The 22,666-nt window shown below is 35.7% G+C and overlaps 1 protein-coding gene across 1 annotated transcript in view; it reads left to right on the top strand.

Annotated features, from left to right (window-relative positions):
* LOC136853587 (serine-rich adhesin for platelets-like) overlaps nucleotides 1-22,666 on the top strand; it is a 53,160-nt gene that overhangs the window by 22,573 nt on the left and 7,921 nt on the right. The window contains 4 exon segments of the mRNA XM_067129328.1: nucleotides 14,930-15,238; nucleotides 18,786-18,910; nucleotides 19,422-19,561; nucleotides 21,966-22,554. Of these exon segments, the coding sequence (XP_066985429.1) occupies nucleotides 14,989-15,238; nucleotides 18,786-18,910; nucleotides 19,422-19,561; nucleotides 21,966-22,554 (1,104 nt within the window). The 5' untranslated portion in view covers nucleotides 14,930-14,988.

Consider the following 22,666-nt stretch of genomic DNA (forward strand, 5'->3'; position numbering starts at 1 on the left):
CCTCCCATCAACGCCACTACTCTCTCTCTCTCTCTCTCTCTCTCTCTCTCTCTCTCTCTCTCTCTCTCTCTCTCTCTCTCTCTCTCTCTCTAAATCTGTAACTTACCTGTAACCTATCTTTTTCTCTCAGGAGTTTCTTTCAGATATTTCAGTCGTCTGTTGCCAAAACTTACCATAAGATAATATTGCATAATTTTCATAATCTCTCATCAGTGCGGATACTCCCATCTCTCTCTCTCTCTCTCTCTCTCTCTCTCTCTCTCTCTCTCTCTCTCTCTCTCTCTCTCTCTGTGATTTAGTAGATATTTTATCACACATTAGTTCATATATGAGGTAATTTGTAAATCCCGTGAATATTGATGGAGTAAAATGTCATACTTTATTACTATTTATGAATGAGATTTCCTTCTCATTCATAAACAGTAGCACAAATTTAGGTTTAATTTTGAAATCTTTGAAACAAAGACTTCCTTCCAAAAATTAGATTTTCATTGCTATGCTATGAGGAAAAGAAATATTTTTATTATTATTATAATTATTATTATTATTATTATTATTATTATTATTATTATTATTATTATTATTATTATTATTATTATTATTGATTTTTCAGCAACTGTTTGGGTGCAGCCGACTATGAATAACTTTTCTCATGTATCTAAATTTTTCGTGTATTATTATTATTATTATTATTATTATTATTATTATTATTATTATTATTATTATTATTATTATTATTATTATTATTATTACATTCGAATTCCTCTTTCAAGCGAGGCTCCAAAACTTGAAGATACTGATTTTCAAGGCATGAAATAAGTGTCACGCCTCTATATACATTGAATTATTTCGTTGCATTTGACAGCAATATAATACCATCCCCCGTAGAGGGGTAGCACCTTCAGTGCACCTCACGCGGTGCACTGTAGTCATCATTTAAGGTTCTCTGCAGCGTCCCTTCGGCACCTAGCCGCAACTCCTTTCATTCCTTTTTACTGGACCTTTGTTCATATTCTCTTTCCTCCATCTTACCTTGCATCCTCGCCTAACAATTGTTTCTTGTTTCGTAGTGCAACTGCCAGGTTTTCCTCCTGTTACACCTTTCAAGCAACCTTTACTCGCAATTTCCCTTTCAGCGCCGAATGACCTCATCATAGTCACACCAGCATTTGGCCTAAATTTAATATTCCATTCCATAATCTAATACCATCTAATTCCTATCGATAAGTACACCTTCCGGAAATCTTCAAACTTCATATTCCTTGGCCTTCTCCCCCTCTGGCACATCCTGTTAAAGTGCTGCTATTTAAATTGGGGCAAAACGAACATTAGTCAAGAAACTGACAATTCCACAATTATGAGTTGGGTAGACAATGCAAAGCCAACTCACGGAGTTGGCCTTGAGCCCCACGCCGAGTTTAACAGCTGCGATGATACCCAGCGTAGCTCAGTGTCACTGCACATTATTCACATTAGCCTCACGATAAGGAAAGTTAATAAAAACAGCTTGAAAATCAAAGGAGGGTCTTTTATGCTTTCGTAAAGTCACTGTGGTTTATAGCTACTATGTCAAACTTTGAAACGAATGTGGTTCGTATTGCTTCTCATTTATACAAAATTCTGCTTCATGTAAACTGTGTAGGATAACAGTACGCTTTTACGTTCAGATATAAGTATATGGTTATCCAAAGAATATTTCTAAGTATAGAAGTGAACTGAAATTTAATGAACTGGTTCTAGTGTTTTGGAAATGAATTGTGGTTTTTCAAGATTTTAAAAAATATTTGTTAGCGTATCAATATTCAGTTATCTAGAAACCAAGCAACATTGAAATAGCAAAATCATTTTTACATGATATCATAGCTGTCAATCTGATCTGCATCACAGTATCACTGAGTAAAAGTTTAGCTAATTGCAGACATACATTATACAACTACTTGATTTAAATTTAGAAAAAACATTAGAATTAAATTTCAGGAAAAAAAAATTTAAACAGATCTCTCATAGATACAGTAAAGTTACGAACCTGACTCATGAATTCTCAGCAAATCCTTATTCAAGGTCCATTTTTCTCCGGCCTTGTAATATTTCTCATTTTGCTGTTCTTATAAGGGGACTCTTATTTAAGACACACACCCCCCATCCCCCTTTCGCTCTCTTTCGGATGTGCAACGCCCACATCAGCCCGCATTCCTGAGCTCTCTCTCTCTCTCTCTCTCTCTCTCTCTCTCTCTCTCTCTCTCTCTCTCTCTCTCTCTCTCTCCGTAGCTATACTTGCAATTTCCCTTTTTACTTGTTCCTTGATAGGAGGCCTTTGGGGTTATTTATAACAGCAGAGGCAGTAAAGAATTTAGAAATGGGTAGTAATGTAAAAGATAGGAATGAGAGAGAATAGATTTAAAGAGAGCTGAAGATAATTGTGAAAAGAATTCACTTTTAAATTTTTAATAGTAAATTTTCTCTGTCTAATCGGTATGTTACTTTATTTATCATTGTTATCTCTCTCTCTCTCTCTCTCTCTCTCTCTCTCTCTCTCTCTCTCTCTCTCTCTCTCTCTCTCTCTCTCTATCTATATATATATATATATATATATATATATATATATATATATATATATATATATTATATATATATGTATATATATATATATATATATATATATATATATATATATTTATTTATATATATGTGTGTACATATATACACATATGATACATATGTATATGTATATATATAAATTGTATGCATATATATATTATGTGTGTATGTACATGTATGAATGTATGCATGTGTGTGGATATGGCATGGAATGCAGTGGATAAAATCCTATTAAAAATCTAAAAAATAAAAAGACTCCACAAATCCGTGTCTAAAATCCCCCGTTTTGTAGCGATGCCAGCGAGTAGAGATTACTTTGATGGGCAAGGGAATTATCAATGCCCTTTGGTGGCTACACGGTGGATTTCTCCGTGCCCAAGGAACGTCGACAGGTGATGACTCATGGTGGGTATGTGAGGCCTCTGATTCTCTTTTACGAGATGAAGTTGAGAGAGAGAGAGAGAATTTACTAATAGAGAGTCGAGATTTGCCCATTACTTATTCAAACCCTTCAGAGAGAGAGAGAGAGAGAGAGAGAGAGATGACAGAGACAGAGAGGGGGAGAATTTTGTCATAAAGAATCGAGAATAACTCATCACTTATTGAAAACCTTCAAATAAAGAGAGAGAGGGAGAGAGAGAGAGAGAGAATGTCCTCAGAGATAGAGACTCGAAAATTACTCATTATTTATTAAAAATCTTCAGAGAGAGAGAGAGAGAAAGAGAGAGAATGTCCTCATAGAGATTCAAAAATTACTCCTTGCTTATTCAAACCCTTCAAAGAGAGAGAGAGAGAGAGAGAGAGAGAGAGAGAGAGAGAGAGAGACAGACAGACAGACAGACAAAGAGAAGTTAAGAATTTTCTCATACAGGCCCAAGAATTACTCATTACTTATTCAAAACCTTCAGCGAGAGAGAGAGAATTCTCATGGAGACCCGATAATTACTCATTACTCATTACTTCTTCAAACCCTTCACGCGAAATCTCAAAGCTAACCAGACTTAATTATCTAATCGACGTCTCACTAAGCCTCAAGATGATTGCAGAAGATTTGTAGCTAGAAATTTATGGTGGTATTTACGCGTGGGAAGTCAGAAAGCCTGTCTCCTACTTTGGAGCTTCTCAACGGGATGATAATGACTGCCTGTATGTGTGTGTGTATGTGTATATAAGAGTATGTATGTGTATGTGTTTGTAAATGAGCACGGGAGCGCGGACAAGATCACTCACAGGGTGCCATTCCCGAAAGCTTTTGCCAAATATATGGGTCAGGGCAAGAAGTGTGTGCGGCTTACAATGCCAACTCTCTCTCTCTCTCTCTCTCTCTCTCTCTCTCTCTCTCTCTCTCTCTCTCTCTCTCTCTCTTTACGACGTTCCTCTTTCTGACTAACACCACACTCAAGAGTATACTTTGCTATTTTATTGACTTCGGTCTGTCTAGAATTCTTCTTTAGAGTTAGTGTAAGGAAGTGATTCACACGACAGGGAATTTGGCAGGAGAGAGAGAGAGAGAGGCTTTGTGCCCATAGTATGTTTACCTTTCAAAGAACTCATTGAGTTAAAGCATTGTCTGTGTGTGTATATATATATATATATATATATATATATATATATATATATATATATATATATATATATATATATATATATGTATATATATATATATATATATATATATATATATACACTGTAGATGGTCCTCAACAAGTCTTTTGGCATGGGGTTGCTAGCCTTTCGCCCTTTCTTTGATAACCATTTGACGCTGGTGCCCATTCACATCTAGGTCGACTTTTGGGGCAAGCAGGAAATCGAACCAGCCAATGCAAATTCAAGCTCAACATATAAGGAAAAAATGGACGAAAGTTGGGCTATGGTTAAACACAGGGAAGTGGAGAGGGTATATGAGGAGTATGTAAAATGAAGCGATGAGGTCATAGTCATTGGTGAGCATTATGTTCATAGGGGTAGGGAGAGGGAGTCAAATTAATGAGATGGGATGAGTCAGCGAGGTGCTTAGCAAAGGAAAAACTCGTTCAGTGTGCAATTGCAAGATTTCTGACGGGTTATTTTCAGCACGTGTGTAAGACGACGGCCCAGCAGGTGTAAAATAGCCCCCTTTATCTTTTGGTATCTATCGTATTGATTGTAGTCGTTTTGTGAAGTCTTTATATTTTTTTATATGAATGAGAATCTAGCATATGTTAGCTAAAGGTATTCTTGGAACATTTCGTATCGTTATATTCGAAAGAATCAAAATTACGCGATTCCTCGCTGTCTTTTAAATTTATCTGATCGTAAACATTGTTTTGAATAATCTTTTGAGTAATCTTATTTATAAGTTTTTGATATAGAGGGACAACAATGCTGTCTAAAATGAGTAATTTTCGAAGGTATCTCTCTCTCTCTCTCTCTCTCTCTCTCTCTCTCTCTCTCTCTCTCTCTCTCTCTCTCTCTCTCTCTCTCTCTCTCTTTTTCCTTCATCACTTAAAGTCGCACTTATTCCATCGAATTGCGACAGCAAGTTTTGGGAGGACCACATCTCTCTCTCTCTCTCTCTCTCTCTCTCTCTCTCTCTCTCTTTTCCTTCATCACTTAAAGTCGCACTTATTCCATCGAATTGCGACAGCAACTTTTGGGAGGACCACATCTCTCTCTCTCTCACTAAGAGTTGCACTCATTCATCAAAATGTGACCGTAAGTTTTGGAAGGACCCTCTCTCTCTCTCTCTCTCTCTCTCTCTCTCTCTCTCTCTCTCTCTCGCTAAATATAAGCGATTGCTGTCACATGGCTTTTCAAGACTACACGAATCCGATTGTACTCGCCACCTGTACGACAGGTGATACTAATGACAGGTAAGTTGGCACAAACAGACTGTCTCATCAGCATTCTGGAAATTTTAAGAAGAGCCCCTTCTTCTTCTTCTTCTTCTTCTTCTTCTTCTTCTTCTTCTTGTATTATTTCATCTACTCAGTGTCTACATCGTTCTTCTTCTTCTTCTTCTTCTTCTTCTTCTTCTTCTTCTTCTTCTTCTTCTTCTTCTTCTTCTTCTTCTTCTTCTTCTTTGTGATTTGAGCTAACGGTGGAATTCTGTTATGTTTTTCAGCAGATGTTGGGAGTCTGCTAAACAGTTACTTTTGGCAATAAAGCTGGTTTATGATTTTGTCACGTAGCATGATTGGCAATTTTCTGTGTCGGTGCTAAAGCGTGAATTGTAGACATTATTATTATTATTATTATTATTATTATTATTATTATTATTATTATTATTATTATTATTATTAACAATTTTTCTTTCGAAGTTAAATAAAAAACCACGTGGCCAAATGATTATGTAACCCGCCTTATCAGTCAAAGCCACTGTTAGACCGGAGATAAAATGACTGATGCGACATTCTGGAAAAAGATAAAAATAATCAGGTAAATTGACAATATCTAATCTCTCTCTCTCTCTCTCTCTCTCTCTCTCTCTCTCTCTCTCTCTCTCTCTCTCTCTCTCTCTCTCTCTCTCTCTCTCTCTGTACGTTTTGTTTCACCCACCATATCCATTCAGGATTTTTTAAAAAATAAGCTGATCTCTCTCTCTCTCTCTCTCTCTCTCTCTCTCTCTCTCTCTCTCTCTCTCTCTCTCTCAGAACTGGGTCAGTGACCAAAGAAATTTTAGTGTCCAATCAATCAGTCAGTCAGCATTCCTCAGAGTACAACCGTTCGGTTGGAACTTCAAAAGTTCAAGCGAAGATGCAATGCATTACTACCCTAACACTATTCAACTTACATTTTGATATTTTATTTACATTTTTATTTATTTATTAATTTGTTAATTTATCTTTTTTTCTAATAACTGATCTCCACTTACTGTATTTCCCATTACCTTCTGTTATTTCTTTCGAGTGAACACTATTCTTTGGAAGCTGGAATTTCAGGTCAGTGGCTCCTGTAGTGGGTTTGCTCCATATGAATAGGGTTCATCTTCTGATTGATAATAATAATAATAATAATAATAATAATAATAATAATAATAATAATAATAATAATAATAATAAAAAACCATATTCTTTGTAAGCTTGAATTTCAGGTCAATGGCTCCTGTGGTGGGCTTGTTCCATTGAATAGGGTTCATCTTCTGAATAATATAATAATAATAATAATAATGATGATGATAATAATAATAATACGATAGCATACACACGTATGGGGGATTCAGCTGTCTATGTACAGACACTCCTACATTCGAACCTACTGCAGTGTAGACTTACGACCGCATTGCAGTGTCGACCGGATAATAATCAGTAACTATGACACACACACGCACACACACACACACACACACACACACACGGCTTCTTCAACACGCTCTAATTCTAGCATTCCCCGACGCGCGTTATACGAATTATTTTCAAATAGGGGTCTCTGGTTGACGAGAACCTGACTGACAGCATGTGTCAAGTGACTCACCCCTTTCTGGGACAAGCTCGAATGTTTTTATTTATGTTTTTTTTCGGACGGGGGTCTATTGTTGTTCATTTTTTTATCTGTGTCAGATGAAATCTCGGAATTTGCCTCGTCTTTTGTCGGGATAATGGATGAGTCAGTTTGCTATCTTGCAGCTGGCGAAGATGTTGTGCCAGTTATATAAACGATTTTATTATTATTATTATTAAATTCAATTGAACATAGATTTTAGGCCAAAGGCCAAGAACTGGGACCTATGAGGTCATTCAGCGCTGAAAGGGAAATTGAGAGTAAAGGTGGTCTGAAAGGTGTAACAGGAGGAAAACCTCGCAGCTGCACCGTGAAACAATTGTTAGGAGAGGGTTGAGGAAAGCAAGATGGAAGAAAGTGAATGTGAACGGAGGTAGAGTAAAAGAAATGAAAGGGGTTGTAGCTAGTGGCCGAAGGCATGCTGCAGAAAACCTTAAGTAATGCCTGCAGTGCACCGCCTGAGGTGCACTGACGGCACTAACCCCGTACGGGGCATTATTATTATTATTATTATTATTATTATTATTATTATTATTATTATTATTATTATTATTATTCAGAAGATGAACTTATTCATGTGAAACAAGCCCACCACAGGGACCACTGACTTGTAAATTCAAGCTTCCAAAGAATATGGTGTTCATTTGCAAGAAGTAACAGAATGTAATAGAAAACAGGAAGAAGAGATCACTTATTAGAAAAACTTAACAAACTAATAAATAAATATATAAAACTTTAAGCAAATTATTAAAATACAAGGAGAATTGACGTTTTGTATATATCATTCATTAGTGTTTCTACAAGCTCAGGTACAGTTAATCAGGTTTACTGCTTTTCTTAAGAAAAATAGAGCCCCTAATGTTTTCAGTCACAAGAATGTTTATAAGCCACAGACTTTTGCACTAGAGCTGTCAGAAGCCACAATATTTGTCAGCAGATATTTGCTGTTTACGTAAGTCTGAAAACTCACCAAATCACATAGAATTCTTCAGAGCATGATTTCATAATCCTGGCCCTTGAGTGCCAGGGTATAGAGCTGCAAAGGTATAGAGCCAGAATTTCGTGTAGTGCCCGTACTCCTTACCGTGCGATTCCCAGTAGGGGGTAGCACCGTCAGTGCACCTCGCGTGGTGCATTGTAGGCATTACTGAAGGGTGTTTGTAGAGTCCCTGCGGCCCAGAGCTGTACTGTGCAGTATATACCTTCTAGCCTTTTACTTTGCCTCCATTCCAGCTTCCTTCCTTCCATCTTGCTGTCCAGGCTCTCTGACTGTTATTTTTTAGTGCAGCATTGGGGTTTTCTCTTAGTTGAACCTTTAGATCCTTGCACTTCATGTCATTCATTTTCTGGATCTCTTATCTTGCTGTCCAGACCACTCCAACTCCTCTTTTCACTGTTTTCAGCGCTAAATAGCTTCATTGTTCCCTGTTATAGTGCATAAAGTTGAGGGGTATTTTCGAATAAAACCTGAGAATACAAAAGTAGTTTCCCCTCTGCATGGAAAGAAAAAGAAACTAAATAATAATAATAATAATAATAATAATAATAATAATAATAATAATAATAATAATAATAATAATAATAATAATAATAATAATTAAAAAATACAAAGCATGAGTCTTAAAATGGAGTTCCTCAGTTATGTATATGTACATATAGATGTATCTTTAAATAATGTACATATACAAATAATAATAATAATAATAATAATAATAATAATAATAATAATAATAATAATAATAATAATAACAGTATACAGATGGAAAAATTTGTAGTATGAAAGAAAAGTGTTGTATATTTTTGGATTATTCAAATACCTTTTTACGTACACACATTCAAATCGATACATTCTGATTTCGGAAGAAAGTGGCTGAAAGCGCATCGAAGATATGTGAATACAACTTTGCCATATCGAAAAAAATTCTCTCTCTCTCTCTCTCTCTCTCTCTCTCTCTCTCTCTCTCTCTCTCTCTCTCTCTCTAAAGAACTGATATGTCACCTTACAGTAGGACCTCAGGGATTTCAGAATTCCCAAACAATTCATTAATTTAAAATCCGAAAGATCTGACCAACATTGCTGAGAGTAGCATCTTAGGGACTTGAAATTCCTCGAAAAATTAATCAGAAAGAAGTGACCAACTACATTAATTTAGAATGTGAAAGCAGTGTCTAAAATTGATAACTACGTTGTCTTCTATATGCGTCATCTTTGGTTAAACGGTGTGCCACTTAGCTCTCTTCATCCTGAGAGTAGTCAGCCGGGACGGAATCGAGCCGACGGGAAGGCACAAATGGCGGGAGACAGGAGAAAAAGGGTTGACGCAAGAATGCAACATCATCATCACCATAATCATCACCATCATATCTTCCTTCCCCATTCCTCCCTATTTCCTAATACCCTCCCCCTTCCCCATACTCCCCAAAAACCAGCCACCTACCTAATACCCATACCCCGTCGAGAACTGGCACACAGATCATTAGCGTCTTGGCAAGGGGCATCATCGCTGCTTCGTTGGTCTTCATCGTAGTCATGCCTTAGCTACCCGTCTTGCCCTGAACGTCACTTTCGATCTCAGTCTGTGTTTGTGTACGTTTGTGTGTGTTTGTGCGTGTGTGTGTACGTTTGTGTGTGTCGGTGTATGTGTGTGTATATAAGTGTGTTGTGTACTTTTGTTGTTGTATGTCTGTGCGTTTGTGTGTGTGTTTGTGTACGTTTGTGTATGTGTGTATGTACGTGTTTGTGTGTTTCTGTACGTTTGTTTATGTCCATGTATGTACGTGTTTGTGTGTGTTTCTGTACGTTTGAGTGTGTGTTTCTGTACGTTTGTGTATGTGTATATGTACGTATGTGTATTTCTGTACGTTTGTGTGTGTGCTTCTGTGCGTTGGTGCGTGTGTTTGTGTGAGGGCTCTGGTAGGGAGATACTTGAACTTACGAACACACTCTTGTGTCTTGTTCGTAACCTATGCTGCATATTTATGCCGACATGGGATAAATAACTGGCGTTTGAAATCACTTCATCGCCAGAGGTATGTACCATAAGTCCACAGTGATCTCCCATAACTTGTCGATTACCTAACCCAAAAATCTTGAAGAAATCGGGAGGCTAACAGGTCCTTATGGCCATTATGGTACATAGTTCTGGTGGATGTGACCAGAAGGTTCGATTTCAGCCTATCTCATGCGGTGCACTGTAGGCATTACTTAAGGTTCTTTGCAGCGTGGTTTCGGCCCCTAGCTGCAACCCATTTCGTTCCTTTAACTGTACCTCTTTTCATATTTTCTTTCTTCCATGTAACTTTTCCCCATCTCCTAACAATTGATTCATAGGGCAACTGCGAGGTTTTCCTCCTTTTACACCTTTCAAACCTTTTTACTGTCAATTTCCGTTTCAGCGCTAAATGACCTCATAGGTCCCAGTGCTTGGCCTTTGGCCTAAATTCTATATTCAATTCAGTTCAGTTCATTTCAGCCTATCTGGCAATAACACTCGACATTGCATCACAATGGAGAAAGTAAGATAATTTTAGTCCCAGTAAAAGTTTGAAGTCGAGAGACATAAGTCTGAACGAGAAGTAAGTTTTCACTTTCAGGGAGCGCTGTGGATAAGCACTAAACTCTGTCCCTCGGTGATTGTAGATTCAAATCAACGTGGGAGAGGGAGCTTTTTATTTTTTCCTTATTTCGTTGTCACAGCTTTCAGCAAAGGAGGTCATGGTGGTATTTCAGTAGTGTATATACTATATATATATATATATATATATATATATATATATATATATATATATATATATATATATATGTGTGGTCATTGGAATGTGTGGTCATTGGTGTATATATATGTGAATATATATATATATATATATATATATATATATATATATATATATATATATATATATATATATATATCAATGACCACACATTCCTATGACCTCATATTCTACTACCTGTCCCATGACCTCACCTGAAGATCAATCGTACCTCCCTCCATATCTTTTCAATAGACCATCACTCACGCATACTTAGCCATTAGAACCGACGATATCTGTCTGGATCTGATCCATCGTCGCTTCCATCTCCTTTCGCGAGTGTCATCGTCTTGTTAAATCAAAGAAAGTGGATAAAAAAATGTATAAAAAAGTGTTGGGCAGACCTCCTTTGCGCTTGAAGCCGTCAGAGACTTTATTGGAGAGGAGGGATATATATATATATATATATATATATATATATATATATATATATATATATAATATATATATAATATATATATTATATATACTGTATATATATACTTTGCTATATTCTATATTTGGCAAGTCATTGAGGATGGTCTCAGCTATAGAAGGGATGTGTATATGTTTATAAATAAACTTTGCTATATTCTATATTTGACAAGTCATTGACGATGATCTCAGCTAGAGAGAAAGGATGTATATATAATGTATATATATACTTTGCTATATTCTATATTTGATGAGTCGTTTAGGATGATCTCAGCTAGAGAGAAGGGACGTATATAGATGCATATATATACTTTGCTATATTCTATATTTGACAAGTCATTGACGATGATCTCAGCTAGAGAAAAAGGATGTATATATAATGTATATATATACTTTGCTATATTCTATATTTGATGAGTCTTTTAGGATGATCTCAGCTGCTCTTGCGGGGGAGTGTGTATGGTTGGTTGGGAAGAAAAGTTAAACTGCAGCTGGAGAACTGCAGAATTAGATTTTGATGTAAACCGTCTTTGCATATGAGAAAGGAAAGTTAAAAACGTTTAAATTAACCTTTCTCTGTAACTGTGAATGTATTTGTATCATTATCCGTATTTATACTATTATTGTTATTATTAATATTACATCAGTTTTGTTGTCTCTTGTGTATATATATATATATATATATATATATATATATATATATATATATATATATATATATATATATATATATAAACATATATATGTACATATATATATATATATATATGTATATATGTGTATGTATATAAATATCTGTACACACACATATATATATATATTTATAAATACAGATTGATAATTGTATTGTACTTCAAAGGATACCCCCTTAATATCCAGCCAAAAAATCGAAGCAATCAATCAATCAGTCAAGAGAGAGAGAGAGAGAGAGAGAGAGAGAGAGAGAGAGAGAGTAAATTCAGCATCAAAGGTTCTTTCTCTCATTTACCGGAACGAAGCAAGGAGAAGGACAAATCTCTCAATGCCACTCAAAGGAGATAAAAAGGTCTTGACCTTGAAAAGAGGGAAATGATTCATTCTCCTTTTATTTTCATGAGAATATTTGCGAGTATCTGGTATTGGTTCTGAGGGAAAGCACGCCAAATAGATACTTATTTTAGGTACAAACATTCTTTATATTCTTCAGTGAATGTTTGTCCTATATCACCTATAAATATTATTGGATTAGTATGGCACAGAATGACTCGTTCTCATTTTATTTTAATGAGGATGTTTTTTGAATATCTGATATTGGTTCTGAGGGAAATGCAAAAGTAGATGCTTATTTTAGCATAAAAATTCTTCATATTCATCCGTGAATATTGTCTCATTTTACCTGTAAATATTATTGGACTGTTGTGACTTTGATGCACTTTTCAGTCAATTTTTTCCCCATGTTCCCTAGCTGATCAGCTTTTCTATTTAAAACCATATTTTCATATTGCTTTTTGATGATAGACATCCTCTCTGAAATCTATTTCCATTTCACCAGAAGTTCAGATACTTGCACATTGTCACCATATATATATATATATATATATATATATATATATATATATATATATATATATATATATATATATATATATATATATGTATGTATGTATGTATGTATGTATGTATATATATATATATATATATATATATATATATATATATATATATACATATATAAACAGACAACAAAACATTGATATAATACTAATAATAATAAAAATATAAACATAAGTAAATTAACAGTATTAGCGGTATTAAAACTAACTCATTTATTCAGTAAACTCTGCAACTGCCTCCAAAAATCATCGTGTTTTTTTTTCGTATCGTGATTTACAGCTTCAGAAGACTGACGTGGTATAAAAAAAAACTTTTCCTTGACTTATAAAAACCCCCCGTTGATTAATCAGCCAATTTTTTTCTTTTGTCAGTGATGTATTAGAGGGTCACATTTAACTAGAGGTAAACAGTTGCTTTATTTTTTGTGTATATATATATGTGTGTGTGTTTATATATATACATATAATATACATATATATATAATGTATGTATATGCATTATATTCATATATATATATGTGTGTGTGTATGAGTAAATATATGCATACATAATATTTAATGTGTATATATGTTATATTTACACATATATGTACATATGTATTTGTGTAAATATATGTATACATTATGTGTATATATCACCATACGTTTACTGTGATAATTCAGCATTTTCTAACGAGAGAAACAGATCATATTTTTTTTATTTTCAAAATAACTGTATAAGAAAATAGAAAGTTGAAAATGCTGAAATACCATGAAGCCTTCACAGTAACCTGAGAAAGAGAGAGAGAGAGAGAGAGAGAGAGAGAGAAGCTTACCTTAAATAGTACAGGAATTCGTCTTTTAATTAACCTCTCAGCACAGGAAGGTATAAGAGAATTAACTAAGAATCCAGTGAAATTCCTTCTCCCGTGCCAATACCTACCAAGGCCAAGGTGCCACGGTATGTGATGTGATCAACACCTGTTAAGGAACGTTAACGAAAAGAGAGAGAGAGAGAGAGAGAGAATTTTATCACTCTCTCTCTCTCTCTCTCTCAAGAATGATTGATCGAGCTAAGGGTATCAGAAATATTTTTCAGCTGGGAACGTTAAAGAAAAGAGCTCTCTCTCTCTCTCTCTCTCTCTCTCTCTCTCTCTCTCTCTCTCTCTCTCTCTCTCTCTCTCTCTCAAGAATGAGTGATCGAGCTAAGGGTATCAAAAATATTTTCAATTGGGAACGTTAAAGAAAAGAGAGAGAGATATCGAGCTCAAAATATCAAAAGGGAATGTTATTATTCGGCAGAAATATTTGTCAATTGATTTTAAACATTATTAATACATACATTTTTTTCCTCGGACATTGGTTAAAGTATCGTTTATGGCAATACAAAGGAATGAAGAAGGTTCCAGAAAGTATATGTTAAAAGGTAGAAACAGGTTTACCCTCACTGATCAGCTCATATATTTAAAAACATATTGTCTTATGACTTTTATAAGCGTTATCGCGGAAATCTGTGTTTATTTCACCAGACCAGATTCTTGCACACTTTCAACCAAGTGATTATTTGCTTGAATTTACAGAGATTTCAAGTTTATTTCTTCGTTATCATTAAAAAATTGTTTATATTCTTGCAAAAAGACTTCAGTTCTTCTCACTGTCTGTCTGTATTTCACCAGAATTTCAAATTCTTGCACACTTTCACCAAGTGATTGTTTTGTTGAATTTACAGACTTCAGAAATTATTTTGTTTTTATCATTATAAAATTATCTGTATTCATGCAATAAGACTCTCTCTCTCTCTCTCTCTCTCTCTCTCTCTCTCTCTCTCTCTCTCTCTCTCTCTCTCTCTCTCTCTCTCTCTCTCACCAAGTGATTGTTTTGTTGAATTTACTAAAATTTCAAGATTATTTTATCTTTACCAATACAAAACTGTTTATATTTCCAGATTATTTTGTCTTTACCAATACAAGATTGTTTATATTTCAAGATTATTTACAAAATTGTTTATATTCATGCAATAAGACTTCAGCTTATCTCTCTCTTTCCCCAAACAGGCTGAGCAAAACAGCTTCAGCAACATCAGCATCAGCAGCATCAGCGCGCCTGCGCAAAGATGGCCACGTGGACGCCTCGAAATGCCATGCGGGGTATAGCTGTGTCACCGTGGGGGCGACCCCCACCCCCGCCCTACCTCTCCCCCGAGTACCCGAGTAGCGAGACTTTGCCCTCGACACCTCCAGACTCAGACCTGGATGATGAGGGCGCCTCTTCCTCCTCCTCCTCCTCCTCCACGTACCCAGTAGAGAGTGATATGCCAATACCCATCTCCCCCTACGAGGAACCGGAAGTCGATGACTGGTTGGGTACGCAGCTCTCAAACAAAAAACAAAAACAAAAACAAATAAATATAACACTTAGCACCTGACAGAGAAACATGGAAACAAACAAACACTATTGCAAAGATAATATTTGAGCAGACACTGACATATATTCAAAGGCACGATCAGGGACAGGACAAGGAAACAGGCAAACAAAAGCAGGACAAGGAAACAGCCAAACAAAAAGAGACAGACAAAAACAGGACAAGGAACAGTTAAACAAAAAATAGGACAAGGAAACGGTTAAACAGGACAGAGAAACAGGCAAACGAGGACAAGAAAACAGTCAAACAAAAAACAGGACAAGGAAACAAGCAAACAAAAACAGGACAAAGAAACGGGCAAACAAAAACAGGACAAGGAAACATGCAAACAAAAAACTAGACAAGGAAACAGTCAAAAATAAATCAGGACAAAGAAACAGGCAAACAAAAGCAGGACAAAGAAACAGGCAAACAAAAACAGGACAAAGAAATAGGCAAACAAAAACAGGACAAGGAAACAAGCAAACAAAAAACAAACAAAGAAACAGTCAAAAATAAATCAGGACAAAGAAACAGGCAAACAAAAGCATGACAAAGAAACAGGCAAACAAAAACATGACAAAGAAATAGGCAAACAAAAATCAGAACAAAGAAACGGGCAAACAAAAACAGAACAAGGAAACAGGCAAACAAAAACAGGACAAAAAGACGGGCAAACAAAACCAGGACAAAGAAACGGGCAAACAAAAACAGTACAAGGAAACTGGCAGACAAAAACAATCTCGATTAAAAACGTTGAACATCGGACGAAGGAACAAGAACAATAAAACAAGAACCGTCTCAGAAACACCAGGAACTAAACAACAAAAAACATGGGTAAAAGACAAGAAAAAATCTTGTATCAATATAACAAAACAACAGACAAAAAAAAAAAGTGGAACATGGCAAAACACATGATGAACTTTACACTACAAAACTGACGGAATCTTTAGTCACCGGTGCTGAAAAAACCTCACACAACTGACAACTAATTACATTATGTATATAATTAATTCGCATGTCTCTTAAGTGCACATACGTATGTGGCATATTCATTATAGGAATCTATCTTGAAATGGTTTCCTAGAAAAAAAAAGCGAGAATATTTCTTAAATTTCTTGATGCTTCTTAATTATTGTCCATTTACTATTTCATTTCAGTTTTGGTTAAACTCATTATTGTTGCTAAAACTTGACTATTTTCAATTGCTTTTTACATTACTCTTACCTTTCGTTATTTCTTAATCTATTCTCCTTAATTTCGTTTATTTTCATTCATTTTTATTTGTTTTGTTTTGTATAATTTTCAAGGTTTTTCTTCCCAACGCATTCTCACGGCCATTTTGACCTCCAGACGTTTCCCTGTAAGTTGCTAATTGATTTTATCATTTGAGGCCAAGATCTGATCAAATAAGTGATTATTTAATGATCGTGGACAATGAAAAAACTACTGTTTCTTTGTTGTTTTTGTTTGCGAATTTTTGTGATCTGAATCACTTGACAAAACTTCAAGGTGAGAAAACTTCATGATAGTTGACTGAAGCTTCGTCTATTTCAAAAGACGGAAATTTATATTCAAAAAAATAGTTTTAACATTTTCAGCGCAGAATGACCTCATAGGTCCCAGGGCTTGGCCTTTGGCCTAATTTTGTATTCCAATTCCAAGGAATTTCTATTTAGAAAAATTGTGTCAACATTGTTTTCAGCAAAAAATGACCTCATAGGGCTCAGCGCGTGGCCTTTGGCCTTTGTTTTATATTCCAATTCCAATTCCAGTAGTTAAGAAACAATAAAAAAAATCCTACATGATTCCAGTATGGCTGCATGTACTGTAAGTTAAAACCCCATGCTATTGAATATTATCATAAAATATTAATTATTCTCTAGTTTTTTCTAAGAGCAAATCAAATACAATTTCTGTCATAAATACAATAATTTCCCCATCATAGGGCGACCAGAAATCATGGATTATATCTCAAAAGTTTCCTTTTAAACTGAAGAAATTTGCAAGTCAAAATGTCGTTCATTATACCGAGTACTGAGAATCAAAAACTCATACTTTATTCATTGAATAATGAATAAGTTTAAAAAAAATCAAATCTTACATGATTCCAAGATGAACACGCACGTGAAAACTCGAAGCCTCTGAATATTCTGGTAAGAAAATATCATTCTTTAGAGTCTTTCTAAAAACTGTTCTTATACATCAAACAGACAGAGACGACAGCTCGCCCTCAATCAGTTTTTGATTTTTGGTTTTCAGTTTTAGTTCTGGTTTTGCATAGGTTTTTTTCTCTCTAGGTTTTGCTAGTTTTAGTTACTTACAACATTCACAACCTCTCCGTTATTTTAGATAGTGTTTAGTCTCAGAGTTTTCTCTTGCTGTAGAGCAGAATGCCAAGTTATATGTTTGCGTAGGTTGAATAGCTTAATTTTATTGTCTTTCATTTTTGTTACAATATACTGTATTATAAAGATATGTAATTATACATATCGTGTGTGACGATTATAATGATTTAATATTCATTTAAGATAATTTGTTTTGCTCTCTCTCTCTCTCTCTCTCTCTCTCTCTCTCTCTCTCTCTCTCTCTCTCTCTCTCTCTCTCTATTTGGGAACTTGCATTTGTGTGCGTTGTGTGTGTGTGATATGTAAATAAGCATAAGAACATAATATACAGAAATATATATTTTTATTATTTATAAATGCTTACAAATATATATGACTATACTTTACTGAATGTGATTATAAAATATGTACGTACACTACTTCATCTCAAGGGTTAATACACTGTATGCAGACACACACATATGTATATACATATGACTGTGTGAAAATCATGTTAACTCCCTACCAAGTCTAAAAATAAGAAATAATATATGGAGAATCTCTTGATTAAGGGCATATGGCTCCCTTTGACACATGCCTCTAGACAGAATCTCTAAGGTAGGGCGATCTAAAATGATAGTGGAGTTTTTACTGCGAGGAGAGAGAGAGAGAGAGAGAGAGAGAGAGAGAGAGAGAGAGAGAGAGAGCAGTTGAAATTCTTACAGGAAAAGATGTGATGTAAGTGACGGTGTGATTCTGTCAGTATTTTAACTGTACGCGTCTTGAATGTATATATTTATGTCTTGAATGTATATATTAATATATATATATATATATATATATAATATATATATATATATATATATATATATATATATATATATATATATATATATATATATATATATATATATATATATATATATATATATATACATACATACATACATGCAAAACATCCTCTCTGATTGTAATGTTACAAGTCATGTATGTATTTATCTCTTCCTTCCTGAGAATGAATGCATTGTTAAATGTTCTTCAATACCCAACAGCTTTCATTATTCAACTAATTGATGTCTAAGTCTCCCCCACCCTCCTGTGCTACTCAACTATTCCACCAAAAATCCCAAGAAATCTATCAATCAATCCACCAAACCTCACTTCACGTCCATCCAATCACAGAGCAACAGTTGGCGACCACTGGTGAGATGTCTGTCGTGGAAAGACTCCAGTACCTTCTTGATACGGGTCAGTTCGCCGACGTCAACATCCGCGTGGGTCAGGGCAACAATGTCACCGTTTTCAAGGTGAGTAAGTTCTTCAAGTTTGGGATTATTTTTTAAAACATTCTCAAGTTACAAGAGTTTTAGATACATAGCATGTGGTGTCTACTGATGGCAATATAATGTATACCGTTTTATAAGTTTTCTGCATGAGGTGCACTGTGCGCGTTACTTAAGGTTCTTTGCAGCATCCCTTATGCCCCCAGCTGCAACCCTTTTCATTCCTTTTACTGTATCTCCGTTCACATTCCCTTTCTTCCATCTCCTAACCATTGTTTCATAGTGCAACTGCAGAAGGTTTTTCCTCTGTTTCACCTTTCAAACCTTTTTGGTCTCCATTTCCCTTTCATCACTGAACAAATTCATCATAGGTCCCAGCGCTTGGCCTTTGCCTAAATTCTATATTTAAGCTCCTGTGTATAAAGTTTGCACGTCACAAGAGTTTTAGATACATAACTTGTACCCTAAGTCGATGAAGATATAATTCATACTATTCTAAGAGATGAAAGTTCACTCATCTTGTTTCTGCTTTCAGGCGCATCGGTTAATCCTGGCGACAGCTAGTCAACCCCTCTACAGGCTGGTCTACACAGTGAACCCCAGCCCCAGCCCGAATGACGTCACCACCGTCAGAGTGACTGATATGAAACCGACAGACTTCGAACATATTCTGAAGTAAGGTTCCTTCTGATTGTCTTACCTTCTTCAAACATGACTCCAGGCAAAGTTCGTTCAGAATGTGTTTTCAGATAAGTTTTTTTTTTTTTTTTGTGGGATTGGGGTGCTTAGGGCCAGAGTATGATAAATTCAAGGTTTTTAAAGTTTGTTTTTCAGATTCGTAGACCATTTTTTTTTAGCTTATCTTCATTGTTCTCTTGTTCTTTTGTTCAAGTCCTGTTGATAGAAACGAAGAAGTTTTAACACATGGTGATAACAATATTAGATTAGAGGTAACTCAGAGGACATTTTAGAATTGTCGAATTGATTCTGATAACTCCAGGCTGTTGTTTATAATGATCTTTTGCACCTCCTAAAGATAACGATGCAAAAAGGAAGAAAACTGAAGACAAATCTTTAATAATAATAATAATAATAGAAATAGTAGGAAAGAAGTAAACTCTCTTAAGAATGTCCTCTTAAAAATGCACCATCCTTTGTAACAGAATCATAATAATAATAATAATAATAATAATAGTAGTAGTAGTAGTAGTAGTAGTAATAGTATAATAATAATAATAATAATAATAATAATAATAATAATAATAAAAATGCAGCCATCCTTTGTAACAGAATAATAATAATAATAACAATAATAATAATAATAATAATAATAATAATAATAATAATAATAATAATAATAATAATAATAATAATAATAATGTAACTATTGAACATATGGAAATCTGGCAAAGGGGTAATAAATCTCAACTAGAGGTTTTTTGACAAAATTTTTAAGCAGTCCATGTAGAAAGCCCCTTGCCACCGAACTTCCCACGCATCCCGGTAACTGGGAAAAGAGATGACAAATTTCAACCGGGATTATGAACTGAAACTAATTGAGTTTTAAGCCATCCCTCTACCACCCCTTCAGCTTTCGCGTCAAAACCTGCCAAATACACACGACGAATGATATTGAATGGGCGGCGCTCAGCGGTCGTTTATTGTCGCTGAAGTTACGACGCTTTAAATTGTGGCGTTGAAATGTCTCCATACTTTTTCGTTGCAAAACTGGTGTGTGTGTGTGTGTGAGGCTTTTATATGCGAATTTCGTTTCCCTCGGTCCCATAGGGGGTTAGTACCGTCAGTGTACCTCATGCGGTGCACTGTAGGCATTTCTTAAGGTTCTTTGCAGCGTGCCTTCGGTCTTTGGGTGCAACCCCTCTCGTTACTTTTATTGCACCTCCTTTCATATTCTCTTTCTTCCATCTTACTTTCCAACAGTTAATTCATAGTGCAACTGCGAGTTTTTCCTCCTGTTACACCTTTTACTGTCAATTTCCGTTTCAGCGCTGAATGATCTCATAGGTCCCAGTGCTTGACCTTTGGCCTAAATTCTATGTATTCTATTCAGTTCAATTCCCTCGGTCGTATGCTCGTGTGATATGATGGATGGAGATATTTTTAGTTCTGCAGAACTGGAAACTATAATGATCGTAATGCCTTATTGAATATGACAATGGCACCTTTAAGAAGTCAGTGCCTTGTTTGTGAATGAGAGAACGAATCTTGAAATTCAGTTTATAGAGCCAAGCTCTATGGCACTTTCAACCAGCCACTGCTCAAGACAGTGAAAAGAGAGAATTGGCGGGGGGTGGGGACGACGCTTGGACAGCAAGATAAAGAGATCTAGTAAATAAATTTGATGAAGAACGACAATCTAAAGATAAAACTGGGAGAAGCTGCCATAGTTGCAATATTCCCACTTGGAACTATCTCAAATTTCTTTGTTAGAGAGTACCCTGATCTATCTATTAATAAAGTTTTGCGTGTGGTATCCTCTTTATGGAGTACTAGTGCCAGCCACTGGGTTATCAACACTTGCTTTTTCTGTCAGTTGGAATTCTCCTCTAAGATTCTCCAGTTACCCCTTCTAAGTACCCTTGCCTACTCTATCAAAATAACATATCTCAATTGCTGTTTTTACTGCAGTTTTATCCATAGCAGTTAAGCTATTTTTGAAGCCTTTTTGAGTTGTGTCTGTCATTGTGCAGTTTTGACAAATTCATTGTACTTTTGATGTCTCAGTTAATGAAACAACAAATGCAATAATGTTCCATAATGCAGATGTTAATAAGGTGGGAAAGTACTTTCAGTGTCTTAGTTAATAACACAAGAAATGCAGTGATAATTTTAGCGTCCCCGTTAATGAAACAGCAAATGCAGAAATACCCCATAATTTAGGAGATATTAATAAGGATGGGAAGTACTTTCAGTGTCTCAGTTAATAACACAACAAATGCAATGGCAATTTTAGTGACCAAGTTAATGAAACAACAAAGTGATATCCCATAATTCAGGAGATATGAATAAGAATGGGAAGTATTTTTGCCATCAGCTGAATGCAAACCTCCTCTTTCAGGTACATCTACACAGACACCATCGACTGCAGCAACATAAACGTAGCCTTCGAACTGCTGAGGGCGAGTAAGAAGTGGGGCCTGGCTGGCCTGGGCATCAAGTCGCTGAACTACCTGGAGGAATTCCTCGACGAGTACGAGCCCTCGTCAGATGACATGAAGACCAACCTCTTCGACCTCCTCGTCCTGTCTGAGCAGTCGCTCTGTGACATGTACGAAAAGTGCCTGAAGGTCCTGGCCAAGCACTGCAACGACGTCATCCCCTGCGAAGGGTTCCTCAAGCTGGAGAAGCCCGTCGTCTGCAAGGTCCTACACTACAAGGACCTCAAGTTCTCCGATCACCTGAGGCTCTTCGAAGCCATCAGGGACTGGGGTCTCCGATACATCAACATCAAGAACTTGAAGATGTCGCAGCTGGGGGACGTCGTCGAGGAGCTCATTAAAATCGTGGACTTCGAGAAGATAGAGGACAATGACTTCGTGACGACCGTCTTGACCTCGGAGTGTTTAGGGAAGGCCGAGGTCATCGCCTTCTTCATGACCCGTGGGTTGGAGATTCCAAGAAACCTGGACTTCAACAACAACAAACAGGTCTGTTTTTCTTTCATTCTACTTTTATGAATCAATTCTTACACACTGTCCAATGAGTATTACTAGAGACGAAAAATATTCATATTATATTGTGGAATATTTCTTAGTTTGT

This window comes from Macrobrachium rosenbergii, chromosome 27 (genome assembly GCF_040412425.1).
Source record: "Macrobrachium rosenbergii isolate ZJJX-2024 chromosome 27, ASM4041242v1, whole genome shotgun sequence".
In the NCBI taxonomy this organism is placed as follows: domain Eukaryota; kingdom Metazoa; phylum Arthropoda; class Malacostraca; order Decapoda; family Palaemonidae; genus Macrobrachium; species Macrobrachium rosenbergii.